This window comes from Copadichromis virginalis, linkage group LG5, assembly GCF_057382275.1.
Source record: "Copadichromis virginalis isolate Kocher_CV1m ecotype Utaka linkage group LG5, C_Virginalis_male_GT1.1, whole genome shotgun sequence".
NCBI classification, from domain to species: Eukaryota; Metazoa; Chordata; class Actinopteri; order Cichliformes; family Cichlidae; genus Copadichromis; species Copadichromis virginalis.
The window spans coordinates 13,822,465-13,838,470 of NC_140622.1; the positions used below are offsets into that span (position 1 = coordinate 13,822,465).

Here is a 16,006-nt window from a genome sequence, read left to right on the forward strand (position 1 = left end):
GCTGCTTAGCTTAGCTCTCGTTAGCTTAGCATCACAAAGCTGGACAGAGGACAGACACACAGGAGAAGGAAGGAGAAGGTGGAAAGGAGAAGGAACGGTGGAGCTGCACTGTTTGTTTTTTGGGTTGTTTCTCTCCCCCCTCCTCATTCCTCATCTACACCTGATTGGATTTTTTTTTTTCCTCCTGTCTCCTGTTGACGTGGTGTTGTTCTGTGGACTGTAGTGGAAGGAGCAGAAGCCCACCCCCCCCCCTCAAAGGCTCCCTGATTGAGGTATTTTGATTTGAGTTTTCTTTGCAGAAGAGACACCTAGGGTTGCTGTGATTTAATGGTTGGGGGTTGGGATGGAGAGGCAGGCGATGGGGATGGCTGTGCATCAGGCGGAAGGTATGAGGAGCAGAGCGAGGGAGACGGAGGCACATCGCTGGCAGTAATGGAGGCTGATGTGTTGTGGTCAAACGGAAGCTGTGTGTGTCTGTGTCTGTCTGTCTCAGGTATGCTCGTGTCTGTGTGTATTTTTGTCTGTGGCCCGACACGCTGCCCCCGTGTGTGTTTGTGTGCGCAAAGTGTCACTTCCTGTTTGTGAATGTACAGTATGTGTGTTTGTGGTGGAAGCTCTTCAGCCCTGTGATGGCTCTGTTAAGGCTGTGTGATCTGTTGACATGTGTGATCACATTGGAAGCCATTGCCTCCAGCAGCAAACTGCCGCCTTTATGTTTGTCTGTCTGCAGCTTCTGGGATGCTACGGTTAGCTTTTGCCTTTCTTTCATCCTTCCTCTTTCTCCCCCCCAACCTTTCTTTTCTTTCTTTTTTTTCTTTTTCTTCGATCTCATGTCTGGATGACCCCCTCCCCATCCCCATCCCTGCTCCCACCCCGCCCCTCTAAATGGATCGTTTTAGAGCCTTTCTTTTCCATTTTCATATTGCTGTAGGTAGTAGCTAGCCCATGGTGCTTTTTTCCTTTATGGGTGGAATAAAAAAGACAAAGGCCGGCTGTGAGTGTGTGCGCAGGGGCATTTTCAGGCAGGTTTCTGCCTGATTTAGCTTCACACTGCACTACTGGCAGTGGATTTTATTAGCTCTCTCCTTTTAACCTGGTCCTCATCTATCTGTATGGGAATCATATGGGGCTGAATGAATTTCTTATAAAGGGAAAGAATGGAGAACATAGCGGGTCAAGAGAAATCCTGCTTTGATCTGATTGTGGTGTGTGTATTTGTATTTTTATGTGTGCGTTGTCTCTTATTTGCATACCTCTTTCAGCCAACCAGAGTGGCGAAAACTACCTCCCCTGACTCAAAGCAGTCAATCGCAAATGAAAAGCAACTATAGGTCTAGAAAACCCCAACAAAAATGGTCCCTTTTAATATTTGTTTGCCCATCATCACCACATAAGGGAGATTGTTTGGGGTGTTGGGGCTGTTTGAAAGCCTGGACAATGGACTGCAACTGCTCCTCTCCTCAAACCTAAAAAAAGTCAAAAAACATAAAGCAAAACAAAAAAACAAAAAAGATGTAATGTAAACAGAAACGTGAGGATTGGAAAATGCTGGAATTTGTGGCTTGTGCTTTTGGTTGGATTAACCCTTTACTGAGACAGATGGCCTTATCCCCCTGCCGTGGTGACAAACCCCAGTCAGCTTGTGACCCCTCCTGCATTTGTGTGTGTGTGTGTGTGTGTGTGTGTGTGTGTGTGTGTGTGTGTGTGTGTGTGTGTGTGTGTGTGTGTGTGTGTGTGTGTGCGTGCGCGCATTCTTACACCAAAAGGGGAAGAGAAAAAAGAAGGGAAAAAAACACTGGCAGGCTTGCTCTGGCCAAGATGGTGGATGGCTCTGTTTTGGTTTTGGACTATAGCGCCAGTCTGCTACCCCCCCACGTGTGTGTGTGCTTGTGCGCGTCTTGAAAATTATCCATGAAGACATGCCTCAGTATCTTCTTGGAAAATGTGGACTAGCCGGCTAGCTTTGACATGAGAGCATGTTTATTGTGGAGACTGAGGGAAATGCTTTTGTAATAGCTTCTGCACAACAGTTGGGTCTAAGACTGTAGCCAGATTTCTGAGGCAGGCCCATAATCCGTGCTGCTTCCTTGTCATTTTCCACCAGCTACATACAGTATTCTTTAAATTGGCACCTATTTAATCAAAGCAGATGCTCTAATAAACCACAGTGAATCAACAAAATGTGGCCCGTTTGAAGGAAAAAAACCCTGAAAACTTGGCTATAGTTACCTTGTGTGTGTGTGGTGCCCCCCCCCCCCCCCCCCTTTAATTCTTGTCTTGTGTTTAATCTACCAAAAGCAAAATGCGTAAATACTTTCCAAAATAAGCTTTTCTCTTTTATAACGATTATGGAATTTTTGTAATGAGTTTGACTAAAAAATAAATTGTCTGGATGTTGTCACAGTTATAAGAACAAACCATAGGCACTTTGTGTCCCATAGGTTTATGTGTTAGGTGCCTTGTCTAGTTGATTGGAAGAGTTGGAGACTAGTAAAAAGGGCTACATATAAAGCAGGGGTAGGCAACTCCAGGCCTCGAGGGCTGGTGTCCTGCAGGTTTTAGATGTATCCTTGATCCAACACAGCTGATTCAAATGGCTAAATTACCTCCTCAACATGTCTTGTAGTTCTCCAGAGGAATTGTGATGAACTAATCATTTGATTCAAGTGTGTTAACCCAGGGTGAGATCTAAAACCTGCAGGGTACCGGCCCTCAAGGCCTGGAATTGCCCACCCCTGGTAATCAGCCTCATGTGACGTCAAGACAATCATATTTGTCTATGAAGATGTTTTAAAAAGATCCTGGTGTATCGAGTTTTACGGACATGAACTTGCATGACCTCTCTAACCTGCTATTCATTGCTGCTAGAAGATAGCTGGTCAAGAGTTCATTTGCAGCTGCTAGCATCCTATGACTAAAAAATGACCAAAATCTGAAATGTTTGGTGTAGATTTTTAACCAGAATGCCTTTTAGTGTTAACTGTTACCCCCATAAAGATGACATCTGGCAACCTCCCCCAAGTTTTGGCACATAACTATATATCAGGGGTGGGGAACTCCAGGCCTCGAGAGCCGTTGTCGTGAAGGTTTTAGATCTCACCCTGGGCCAACACACCTGAATCAAATGATTAGTTCATTACCAGGCCTGTCGAGAACTTCAAGACATGTTGAGAAGGTTATTTAGCCATTTAAGTCAGCTGTGTTGGATCAGGGACACATCTAAAACCTGCAGGACACCGACCGTTGAGGCATGGAGTTCCCCCACCCCTGATATATATCAATAAAGTTGTGGTTTGACTATACTAACTTGTGAAGCAGCCATGAAATAGGACCACTCTGTTGAGAAAAGGGACAAAGGTTACATCTAGCAGGCATCTGATGGGGAAAGAGTTAATATTGGTAGCATGCATTGTATTAATCTCAGTAGCCAGGCACAAACAATGTCTTCTCTTTTACTTGACGCAAACCATAAGCGAATCCTCTTTATCCTTCACATCTGGATTTCGGTATCACTGGTCATTTACATAAGTGCTGTAGCCAAAATGAATTAAGCTGTAATTATACTTCTGGATTGTATGACATCAGCAACATTAGAGCAGAAAAACAGATTTGGGCCTACAGTGGGACCCGGTGTGAGACTTGAGGAGAACCACAGTTCTCCACCATTCAAACCCGAAACAGGAAGAGTTTTGCCCGACCACACAAGCTGCTGTTATAACTGCCAAGCGTACTGCAGACAGAGAAATCACAAATGAGCAGATCAGAGACTGGGTGGAGCCTGTGGTCTTAATCAATGAACTGGAGAAGTGATGGAAGCAGAAAGGAGTGATGGAGGGAATGGAAGCAGAGGGAGTGAACATCACAAGTCCCTGTGGACTATCCACTGAGTCGTGTCATGAAAGTTTTAACCAACTTTTGCAGATAACAGCTTCTGCTCTACCCTAGCTCATACATATAACCTGGAATACATTGTGCCTTGTATTGTGTCTGTGTGTGTGTCTTATCACGTGTAGAAAAACAACATTTTGTCCAAATATGCTGTCAGAGTTTAGGAGTGGCGCCATTGTCTATGTGTCAGTCACAGACCACTTAAAATGCACCGTTTCAAATAACTCCTGTCCTGAGTGACCTGAATGGCAGCACAGAAGCCGAATAAGAACAGCTGGCTCTATTAATAGAACAATTATGATAATGAATCATTGCCAAACACATTTATGATGGCCTACTTTTCACTCACAGCACTGATCACTTCAGTGGTGAAAGTGTTGAAACAAACAATGATTGTTTTAATATGCTGCTTTTATTTCTAAATCCAGAAACCCACTAATCTGTATGTTGTTTCTCTGAACCTCGATGTTTGAATGACATTTGTTTTTTAGGTCACACTGGTCATTCTGTTGATATAGCGTGTCTGTTGATATAGTGTGGGCATACCCTGAAGTGCCCCATTACAAAACTGATAAGTTATTTTCAGCACCAATACAGATTAGTTGGAGTCAATTTGACAGTTTCCAGTAAAAAAAACAAACAAACCAAAAATACAAAAATCATGCTGTCAGTTTTTAAAATGACTCCATACAAAAAAAATCATTAAATGTATTTTCTCATGCTATCTCTACGTGAAAGAACCCTCTGCATGCTTCCTAAACCGCTCACCTGAACTGCTACAGCCTGCAAATACACTCCTTTGTGCCTGTCTGTGGCACAGTATCCTTTATTGATATATCTGATATCTAAACAATTGCACTGAATAAAGAAAGATGTCTTTATTGTTGTGATTGATCAAAAATTATTTTATTTTGAAAGGGTGCGTGTGTGTAATCAAATACATCATGGTTTTACATAGATGCTGCAAATTTTTTATACAGAAATTGCTGCGGTGTGCACACTATTGCTAATTATAACCATACAGTGTGACATGTGTGCATTAACCCAGTTCATGTTGCTTTTTTAACAATACTGTTGCGTCATCAGCAGTGACAAAATAACTTCTGCTTTCTGGTGTGGCTGTTGCAGATTAGGCAGGTATCGATCACGTGCAAAAACATGTTTAAAAAGTCGGCACGTGTGCGGCAGTAATTTGTCTTGGATGTCGTTGTGAAAGAATTCATAAAGAAATGCCGTTTGGACAGGCTTGACCTATAAGTCTTTTAATTCAAATATCAGGTACACAGTAATTGTGTGGAACAGTTTTTCAAGGTTAGAACTATTATAATCGTGTTATTTGGATATCCTGACCTGGGTCACTGCTTTTTTTTTAAGTTGAACCTTATATTTCCATGGTGACCTTCATCATCACCATCATCTAGAAACGCTCAAACCTTGAGATTTGCACTAAGAACCTTCTTGCTGTAAATCTTTCCCCCTTAAGGACAACATTTGAAGACCCTTCCATACCCTTTATTGCTATATCAGTAAAGACATGATTTAATGATCATTAGAATAGTTTCAGAGTTTTTCCAAGGGTAGCTGCAGAGGCAGAGACCATAGGCCTGAAATATGACTGAAACTGCTTTTGGAAAAAAGCTCAAGGGTTACTCCAAGTTAGCGTCCAAGGGGTTAAGAGTTAAAAGACCAGCTGATAGTAATATCAAAGAAGTATATTTCAGCCTGGTTCTTTTGCCTCTTTTTAAACCATGACAGCTTAAAGATTTAAGCGGGCTGAAGATGCCCTAATGATTTTTGCCAAACTAAAGCTTCAAACTGGATCAAATAAAGATGTCAAGGAGGGCGACTTCCCAGCTCCCAGCTATGATGACAAAGTCATCCGTGGAGTCAAGCCCTGCGTTGTCCTTGTGGAAGGAATTAAATGTAGGTCACCACCAAAATGAAAGGCCCGGCCTCGGCCTGGGGGGATATGTGCCCAGGGTCCTCTGTTGCTCTGGGGGAATGCAAGTGTAGGAAATAAACAGATTTATCACACGTGGCTATTTTTAGAAGCTGTGTGCGTGCCTGTAGAGCCTCCTTCTACTTCTTTTTCATCTGCCTTAATGTCATTGTGTTAAGGAAATATGGCTAAGATTACTTTTGTCTTTTACTTTGTCACTGACTATCATCTGACTCAGTTGTTGCCCAGCTACTGTCTACTAGAACATCTCCTATGTTAGGTCTTCTGTCTCCTATATAATTCATCAAGGTTCAAGTCCTCATAGACTTCTGTCCTTCATAGTGTTGTGGAATATGTTTCAGTGAAGAATAATTAAACATGTGTTGTCATGCTCTTGTGTCATTGTACTCTCAAATCTAACTGAGATATCATGCACTGACTTCTCAAATGTTGCTAAACCTAGTGTCCAACCTTGTATCCAGTAAGGTTAGAAAAAAAACTACATAAAATATAATTAAAACAGAATGTAGTGGTTTATAAAAATACCCCAAAGATGACACTTCACATGTACAAGGACACCGAGACATTGGTGAGGTCTGGGGCAGCAGTGACGGATGGATTCAAGGTGGGGTGGGATTATGTTAGGGATAGTCTCTGAGCCCCTTCTTGTTTGCAGTGGTGATGGACAAGTTGACAGATGAGGCCAGGCAGGAGTCTCCATGGACTATGATGCTCACAGACAACACTGTGATCTGTAGTGAGAGGAGAGAGCAGGTGGATGAGAGCCTGGAGACATGGAGACATGGACTAGAGAGAAGAGGAATGAACGTTGGCAGAATACATATAGCTGTGAGTGTGAATGAGAGGGAGATGGGTGGAACAGTGAAGCTGCAACAAGCAGAGGTGGTGAGGGTAGAAGAGTTTAAATACCTGGGGTCAACCATCCAAAGCAATGGACAGTCCACAAGGGGCGTAAAGAAGAGAGTGCAGGTGGGGTGGAGTGGGTGGAGATGAGTGCCAGTGCCAATCTGCGACAGAAGGATGGCAGCAAGAGCGAAAAAGAAGGTTCACATGATGGTCGTGAGACCTGCTATGATGTGTGGTTTGGACAGGATGCCGACCCGGTAGGGGATGGAGGGAGCGGATTAGAAATTAGTACATCAGAGGGACAGCTCAGGTTGAGCAATTTGAAGATAAAGTTAGAGAGGCAAGAGATGGTTCAGACGCGCTCAGAACAGAGTACTGGATACACTAGACAAAGGATGTTGAAGAGGAAACTGGCAGGAAAGAGCAGAGGAAGACTCGTGGATGCGGTGAAGGAGGACGTGCAGAGGGCTGGGGTGAGAAAGGATATTAGGGATAGGGTGAGATGGAGACAAATGATCAAAACAGCAGCTATTTGGACATTTTACAGTTGATGACATTATTAAGAAACAGGTCAGTAACAATAATTGGTTAGTGTCTTATAGAAGGTTGAGCTTTTTAGAGGTGAAGGTGTGGAAGTGTTCACCATGCTGTGAAAGACTGCCTCGTCAACAGTTAAGTCTACCATGCATATTCTCGAGGAGGTGGTTAATAATTATTATTAAATATGGCTCTGTCAAAATTGGACTCAAACATATCACCTAGTTTAATAAGTTGGGTTTCCCCCCCCCCAAAATAATATTTTTTTCCCAATTAAAACACGAGTGATTTATAAATGATTATAAAACATTAGATTCAGTCTCCACACAGCGTCCCGACTTATTTGGCAACTTGGTTGCTTTGGGGAGACGATCCCTCAAAATAGTCTACCATCAATTAAATATGGATGAGCTGCTTGGATTTCTCTGGCACTAGTGTCAGCTGTGCTTGAAGTTAGTTTGTAAAGATCATTATATCAGTTTTTTGCTTTAGAGCAGGAAATCATAAGGTGTACTGCATGCATGTTTTGTTTGATAAGTAATGAGATTCCATGTAAATTCTTAGGCCGTGTATTTGTGAAAGAGACAGTTATTGTTAGTCATCTTGTGTGAAGTCTTGATTTTTTTTTCCTTTGGTATGTAATATGTGTCACCATTACACATCAAATTATTTTTCTCCTCGTCGTTGAACCAAAATATGAACCCTGAACACCCCGGTTCAGTTTGGATAATGGGACATTGGCACAAAAGGAGGCAGTCTGATATTGATCTGCTGTAAGCCGAGTGACAGTTTAGACAAAGTGGGCAGGCCAAGGTCACAGTGAGGGTCGTGGCTAGTTGCTGTCATCTATTGATTGTGGTTTGAAAGACGTGCACGTGCAACATTATGCCCTTGATTGCTGATAAACCCGATTCTGCGAAATTCTGATTATTACTAAGGTCACTAAAGTAGTCGTCATTCACTTGTTTTGTAAATACATTAAACTTCAGATGTTCAAGAATTATGAAGGTTTCTTTTACTTTTACTTGCCAACAGAAACATGCATGTGCAATCCAGATCTTTACACGATCAAAATAGCTGATTTAAAAGTGTTATAAACAACTTTTGAACACTGCATCATTCAAGAAAAGGTTCAAGAGCAACTCAAATAAGAAGCCCTGAAATGTTATCTGCTTACCAAGTTAGGAATTTATCACTAAGGTTTTAGCAACTTTAATATAGTGAAACTAGGGGGGGCTTATACAAAACTTCAGCTAGTATCAGTAGTTTTCAGTGCAGCCGTAAGGTGGACAACACTGGAAACCTGACAGCACTTAATTCAATTCAATATTCAATTCAAAGCACTGACAACAAAATTGTCATTGCAAATATCTTCCCAAGTGTTTACAAGGAACGCTGACTAATGTTGAGTGTTGCAATGCTACGAGAAAATGGCAATGGGCTTGTTTTGGAGTCAGGAGCTGGGGGAGTTGCTGCAGGGAGGAACGTGGAGTCTTAGGCTATAGTGGAAGAGGGATGTTAAACATTTCAGGATGATGACTGGGAGGTCACAGAGTTCATGAGCTTATCTGCCTATGAAACCTCTAACTGTAATGCTAGAGGAACATGGAGAAAATGGAAAGAATTACAGGGAGTGTTTCTTGAATGAAGAGCGGAGTGATCTAGTTTCGTCGGTGATGGGCTGTGTAGACCCTGAAGCAGATACTGTTGTAGTGAGTGAATACGTTTTTGATTGTGCCTATTAGAATGTAGTAAAGTTCAAAGTCAGAGGACTTCAATGCTTTTGCTGTAAGAACATGCAGTCATTTCGGTTAATTTGACACTATCTGAACGTGGCGGCTTCTTCGCTGGATGCACACCCTAAATACATTTCTGGAAGAGTGTGTTACGAACATTTACACATCACTTTCAGCACGGCACATCTGAACACTATCCCATTAAGAGCTTGGCGTGCACAAGATAACAGCTGTGCTCATGTGTCTTGTCGTGATATTCGCAGCTCACTGACAGAAATGATTGATTTAAAGCACAGCAAAATAAAGAAATGACTGCTTTCTAACCTCTCTCACAGTCTCACTTTGTCCAAACTGCCTTCTTTAGAGATGAATCTAATTTTTGTTCAGACGGCAAAGATGAACGTGTTATCAACGCTGGTGCCTAAATGCAACCGAATACAAACGTTGAGGCACACACTGACCTCACCATATACCTTTTGTATGTTGCTTTTGCTCACTCCCTGACAAAAAATCCCCCCGAAAAACAAACTTCCTGGAAGGAACTTCCACACATTACAACAGTTCAGAATAATGACGTTCAATCTGAGTTTTGACAAAGCCTTGCTGATACTTGTTTCCAGAAATAGTTCCTCTGGGTTTACAGTGGTCCCTCGTTTATCACGGGTGTTACGTTCTAAAAATAACCCGCAATAGGTGAAATCCGCAAAATAGCTAACTTTATTTTTTACAATTATTATAGATGTTTTAAGGCTGTAAAACCCCTCACTGCACACTTTCTACACTTTTCTCAGACAGGCGTTGACATTTTCACACGTTTCTTGTTTAAATGCTCTCAAAGTTCAAACCAAGTCCAGTATTATAGAATGACACCAAAGATCAAGCCCTGATTTCAGGTCCAGAACGTGGGAACAGAGCAGCTGCGAGAGAATTCAACATTAATGAATCAATGGTACGGAAGTGGAGGAAGCAAGAAGAATGAGTAAAATTTGACTTATCTGACTGTTTGGTTTAACTTAATGCGCCTTATAATCCTTTGACGTCAACACTGTTGCGTTTGTTGTCTTCTGCTAGCAAAGGTTTATGTAAATTTGACAAGCTGGACGGATTCTGTTCTGTACAGGAGACACGGCACGAGATTGATTGACTGAAGATGGTCTACAGTCGATCAGGACGCAGAACACAATGTGCTGTGAAAAAAAAAAAAAAAAAAAAAAAAACCACAAACAAAATACCTGTTCTAGTTTGGGTGCCATGTTGACTATTTGCCTCATCTGAATGCTTTCAGTATATCTTTTCTGTCTCCCTTTTTGCTTCTTGTCTACCTTCTGCTTTTACTTTTCTTAATTATTTGGCCAATAAGTTAAGGGGCATCGAAGCAATATGATCATTGACTTTTCAAAAACATTTTTTTAGCAAAGGTGGCCAGTATCCATTCCACCCCGCACCCAATAAGTACAGATGTGCTGAATTTAAGTTGCTCTCCTCGTAGAGTCTGATCCGATCGCCATAGGTGGTACACGGCTTAGACAGGGCAGCGCCCCCTCTGTAGCTGTTATGATAATGAAGCGGTGTTTATGAGTGTATGTGTGTGCTGCAAAGGAGATCGTTGCATAAAGCTCCATTAGGTGATTACCCTCCACCCACACCCCCGTTATCCGTAGACCATGCCATTTGGTGACACCTCCCTCCCCACTGTCTGTGTGCGGGCACTTACATATGCATGTTTTGGCTGGCAGAGGGGGAACAGCTGCTGATTATGACAAGGACACTGAGTAGGAAGTGTCTGCTTCTCAAACCTGTTTATACTATTACAGGCCAAAAGGTAGGTGTGTGTGTGTGTGTGTGTGTGTGTGTGTGTGTGTGTGTGTGTGTGTGTGTGTGTGCGCGCGCATGTTTGCCATTCACATATGAGCCAGAAGACTGCTTCTGACTGTGGGTATCTGAGTCAACCTTCTGCTGGGCTCAGCTTGCTGGTTTCTTATCTGTGGGAAGGAACAGACAATCGGATAGTCAGGCGGACAGGAAGGAATAAAGGTCAGGCACAGCTCCATATGTTCACACAAACATGCGCAAAAAGTCTTGATCCTACACAAAGTGGTTTGTTTTACCAGGAGGATATGCAAATGTATTTTTATTTTATTTATTTAATTAAGAAGTTTAATTGTGATCAAGATCTTGCTTGCAAGTGGGCCCCAAGTTAAAACAAAATACTGCATATAACTTAATGGCCACTTTATTAGTTACATCTTGCAAGTACATGTTTGAATCCAGTTTTGCTTTCACAACTGCTTTAATTCTTCATGGCAGAGATTCAACAAGATGCTGGAAATGCTCCTCAGAGATTTTGATCCATATTGATATGACAGCATCACACAGCTGCTGCAGATTTGTCGGCTGCACATCCACGATGTGAATCTCTCGTTCCATCACATCCCAAAGGAGCCCCGTTTGATTGAAATCAGTGACTGTGGAGGCCATTTGAGTGCAGTGAACTCACTGTCATGTTCAAGAAAGCACTTTCCAATGATTTGCGCTCTGTGACATGGTGTGTTATTCTGCTGGAAGCAGCCACCAGAAGATGGGTCAGTTGGTACTAAGGGGCCCGACGTGTGCTAAAAAAAATATCTCCCAACCGATTGCACCAGCAGTATGAACCGGTTGCTTCCGTGTTGTTTATGTCAAATTCTGACCCCAGCAATGTTGCAGGAGAAATCGAGACTCATCAGACGAGTCAACGTTTTCCCATCTTCTCATGTCCCAGCCCATGTGAATATGTAGCCTCGGTTTCCTGCTTTTAGACCATCTGCTTCATTTGATGTTTTGCAAATTCAGAGATGCTATTCTGAATACAAAAAGTGAAACAAGTCATTATTTAAGCCTTCCTGACAGCTCAAAACAATCAGGCCATTCTCCTCTGACGCCAAGAAAGACTTTTCACCCAGGGAATCACTGCTCATTAAATCTTTTCTTTTGTAGACCATTTTCTGTAAATCCTATAGATTGTTGTGTGTATGAAACTCCCAGTAGATCAGCAGTTCCTAAAATGCTCACAAGAGTTTATCTGGCAGCACCAACCACTTAAATCACCTCTATTCCCCCATTCTGACACTCAGTTTCAACTCGGGCAGGTTGCTTTGATTATATCTACACACCCGAATGCACTGCCATTGATTAGATATGTGAATTAAAGAGCAATTGAACAAGTGTAATTAATAAAAGTCGTGTACATATTTCTAAACAACAATCATACACATATTAACAAACAAATATAAGCTCTAGTGAAAGCACTTTCAGGTAATGGAGAAATTAAAAACCAGCAGAGCTTTAAAGCCACACTTTTTAAAAAAACACACATTATGACAGCGACAGTATTTTTGAGGCTGTTGACCTGCTCTGTGTGCAGACATGCACACGGACCCCTGCTCTCACTATGGGCAAGTGTTTTTTCTTATAGTACTGCTTCTTTTACTCCATTTGCAGTAGTAGCAGTGATAGTTGCCCTTGTAGTGAAGTGTCTGTGAGGACAGGTCTAAATACCCTTCAGTCAGATATGCATTATTATATTTTCACCAATCACAGCAGAGAGCCCCTTGCTGAATAAAACTAGTCCCAAGCCTCCGTGCTGACCCTCAAACACAGGCTTATTGGCTTTTTTGCAGTTTCACCTAAAATAAGTGTTAGCTCAGCTGTGCGAGATTAAGGTAGTTGACACACTAATCTAATATAAAATTAAAAACCTTCTACTCGGTCTGTCGAGATTGTGTTTGGAGGTTGAGGTTATGTGTTCGCTTTTGGACCTTTTTATTCTCACTAATTTTATAAATGGATTGCTGATGAATTCTGTTCTTAAAAAGACGTCAATTCCTTCATTTTGTTGTGTACAACCTCTATGATGGCTGTTGTATACACATGTTTTGAAGCTATTGATATTAGGTAAGGTGTTTGGGATTGACTAGTCACAACCACTGCATACTTCAGAAAAAGAAACTTGACATTGATTGAAATGTAGTGTTTTGCAGAATTTCCACACAGTTAGTGGTAAGTTCAGTATTCAGGGGAAGTGTGGCAGTATCTTGAAGTGGGATGCAACGTGTTAATGGGTAGTGCTCAGTATCCTGCAGGAATGTAAGTTGAACAGTTTAGGTGAGCAGCTTTATCGATGCTTTCCAAAACTGACCACAGGAAGTACCATTCAGAGGGTCAACCGACTGTGCGTGATGTAAATGCTGGCGTGTCATGCCTTACATCGTGCATGCTTTCTCTAATGGAGCCATAACTATGTGGTCCTATTTTTGACAAGGAAGTTGTGAAGCTAAAGAAGTTGTAACTGGAAAACAAACTTCTTTCTCTCACAAGTTAGCAACTTTCCTGCCCACATTGTATTATTCCTCTCATTAGCAGAAACTCAGGCCCGGGATGCTTGTAGAAGCATAAATGACTTAAATGTTTCTATTCTGTCCTTATAAAAAACAGTTTTTCATTGCTGTGTGTGTCATACAGTTGCAGGCTGCAATGCTTTAAGTTTTTTGGAGGGATGTTTTTGATGCAGCGGCAGCATTACAGTGTGACTGCCAGTGTCTTACCATTTTTCCTTGATCATCTTCCTGAAATGCTAATGATGATTTTTTCTTTCTTTCTACATAACACCCACCTACCCAACTCAACTCGTGAATACGCTGAAACCATTAAGCCCCAAGGCAGCCAGCTTTAGATGAACACCCTCCGAGGCTTCGTTGTGTGCACCAGCAGCTGGATTACATTAACTCTTAGCACAGTCGCAGGAGTCTCTATGCTCGGCTCTCAACCTGTCTTTCTTGCTCGTACCATTCCACAGTTTGGTCAATGGAGCTTTTGTGGGGAGGGGATATTGAATTAATTAGGCCTATAGCGATAACAGTGTCTCAACCCTGGGTATAAGCCAAGGCTCTGCTTTTTTTTCTCCCTTTTTTTTTTTTTTAACACCCCCTTTGAAACACTGGTCACAATTCTTCCTATTTAGTTTTCTAAGAGCAGCACCGTCTAAATGGAGTCGAATCAATGGCCGCTTTTGTATGCGAAGCGAACTGACAGTCGGCTGGACACTCCGGCTTGTCTGAGCACTCTTTACGGTTGACATTCGGCAAAAAGAAATTCTGCCTGGGAACGTGCAAAGAGCGACTGGTATCCGATTGACTTTAAATCAATTTCCTCTTGGTGCGCAAGCGATTAGATGTTTGCGGGCGCTACTTGCGAATTCTGGTAATGCACAAGAAGATTATCCCTGTCTGTGTCCTTCATACAATGGCATATAACCGTGATAGAATAGGCGATATACTGTAATAGATGATTGAGTTGATGCACGTCAAGAATATTTGTATAAGGGATTCATTATCTTCAGACGTGGAAACTCTCTGTGTGCATTGTACGCTTGCTCGAGTTAGGATGTGCGCATCTGTGATTTATCACCAGTGTCACCGAACGTGGCTGCAGTGGGAGCCTCTCCCTGTATTCTCACACATCTATTTTTACCAGCTTATTGCTTAGCAGCCCACTGGAGACAAAATGATTGCAAGATAAGACAGATCGGGAGATGGAAGAAAGGGGTTTCAAGGGAAGAAGGCAAAGCAGGGAAAGCCCTCTGCTGTCACTAAATAGAAGAAAAAGATATTTTGCCATGGGCACTGGATGCTTTTATTTGTGCCAGAATAATTCGATTTTTGGAGTAGGATAAAATCAATTAGGTAGAGAGTGAGATAACGCTAAAGAGAACTTCAGAGCGGCGCGTACAATAGCGTGGAAATCGCATTAGTCAGGCAAACATTGAATGGTTAAATAGAAACACAGCGTTTCATGTGTAAAGCTGTTTACCGCTGGTGCCACACCGGCCAACTGTCTGCAGCCATTAAAGGCAAGTGCTAGAATTTCACAGGCTGCATGCCAATTCAGAAACAGACACACACACTCCCATTCCACCCCGGCACATATGGCAGGCTCTCACTGAGGTGCCACTACAATACTTCACACCCCACCCGAGAAATAACATCATAGCAGACAATTGATAATCATTCTTTTAGGCTCTGCTGTTTGCAACTCGCTCTGCACCAATTGCGATGGAGGCTTCTAATGCATGTGGATATATATGCACAACTTAAACGAGAGGATATAGGAACAGAAAGATTAGCATTATGGGGAGGAAGGTGGAACGAGTGTGTGTGGGAAATCCCAAAGGGTTCACATGGCAGTTCATTTGACATCATAGCACTCAGATTCCCAAGGTGATGAAATGTCACATAATGAAATGGGAAAAAAAGAAGTCGTCTAACTTTACGTTTCTCTCTGTTTTTCTGTCTAGGTACTACCCGTGCCCCACGTGAAGGAGAAGTTCCTGGCGTGGACTACGAATTCCTCTCAGTAGAGCAATTCCTGGAATTGGAGAAAAGTGGGACCCTCTTGGAGATAGGAACATATGATGGTAAATTAGAAAGGTTGCTGTAGTTGTTGGACCTTGCCAACTATAAAAGAAAAAAAACCCACCGTCCTGCAGACACCTGGACAGGTGAATCTTAGAAGTAGAACCAGCAGATCGAGCCTCCCATCTCTACCAACAACAATATAACACAAACAGGGTTTAAATCACTTTAAAACCTGCTGCTTGTATTGTATTAGAAGACTCGTTTTGTAGTTTGTTGGAACTTTTGCTATTTTTCTGAATAAGAGACACAGTGTAAAGGTTGAAATTAACTGAATAACATTTAGATACCGTACTGAGCTAACAGTTTCCTGGAAGAGATACAAAGGCACAGGCGTATACTTCTACACAGAACATTTGTTCAACACAGACCCATTTTATAAAATCTCAGACAGCTTTTACTCTTATTCTGAGCGAGTTTTTAAACTTTATTTATTTCCACACAAAGATACGCCCATAATGAAACTTGCAGAGAGCACAAAAGCCTCCGTGTCTTTACTAAGCAGAGGGCACACACAGAGCTCTGCAACATGACAAGTTAACCGTCATGTAGTTTGCTTTTCCCATCATATCTATTACATAATGTTTTGA

The 16,006-nt window shown here is 42.1% G+C and overlaps 1 protein-coding gene across 1 annotated transcript in view; it reads left to right on the forward strand.

The window, feature by feature from the left end:
* magi1b (membrane associated guanylate kinase, WW and PDZ domain containing 1b) overlaps positions 1–16,006 on the forward strand; it is a 139,054-nt gene that overhangs the window by 66,298 nt on the left and 56,750 nt on the right. Inside the window, exon 3 of the mRNA XM_085456046.1 lies at positions 15,299–15,418. Coding sequence (XP_085312172.1) covers positions 15,299–15,418 — 120 coding nt within the window. The remainder of the gene's footprint in view (positions 1–15,298; positions 15,419–16,006) is intronic.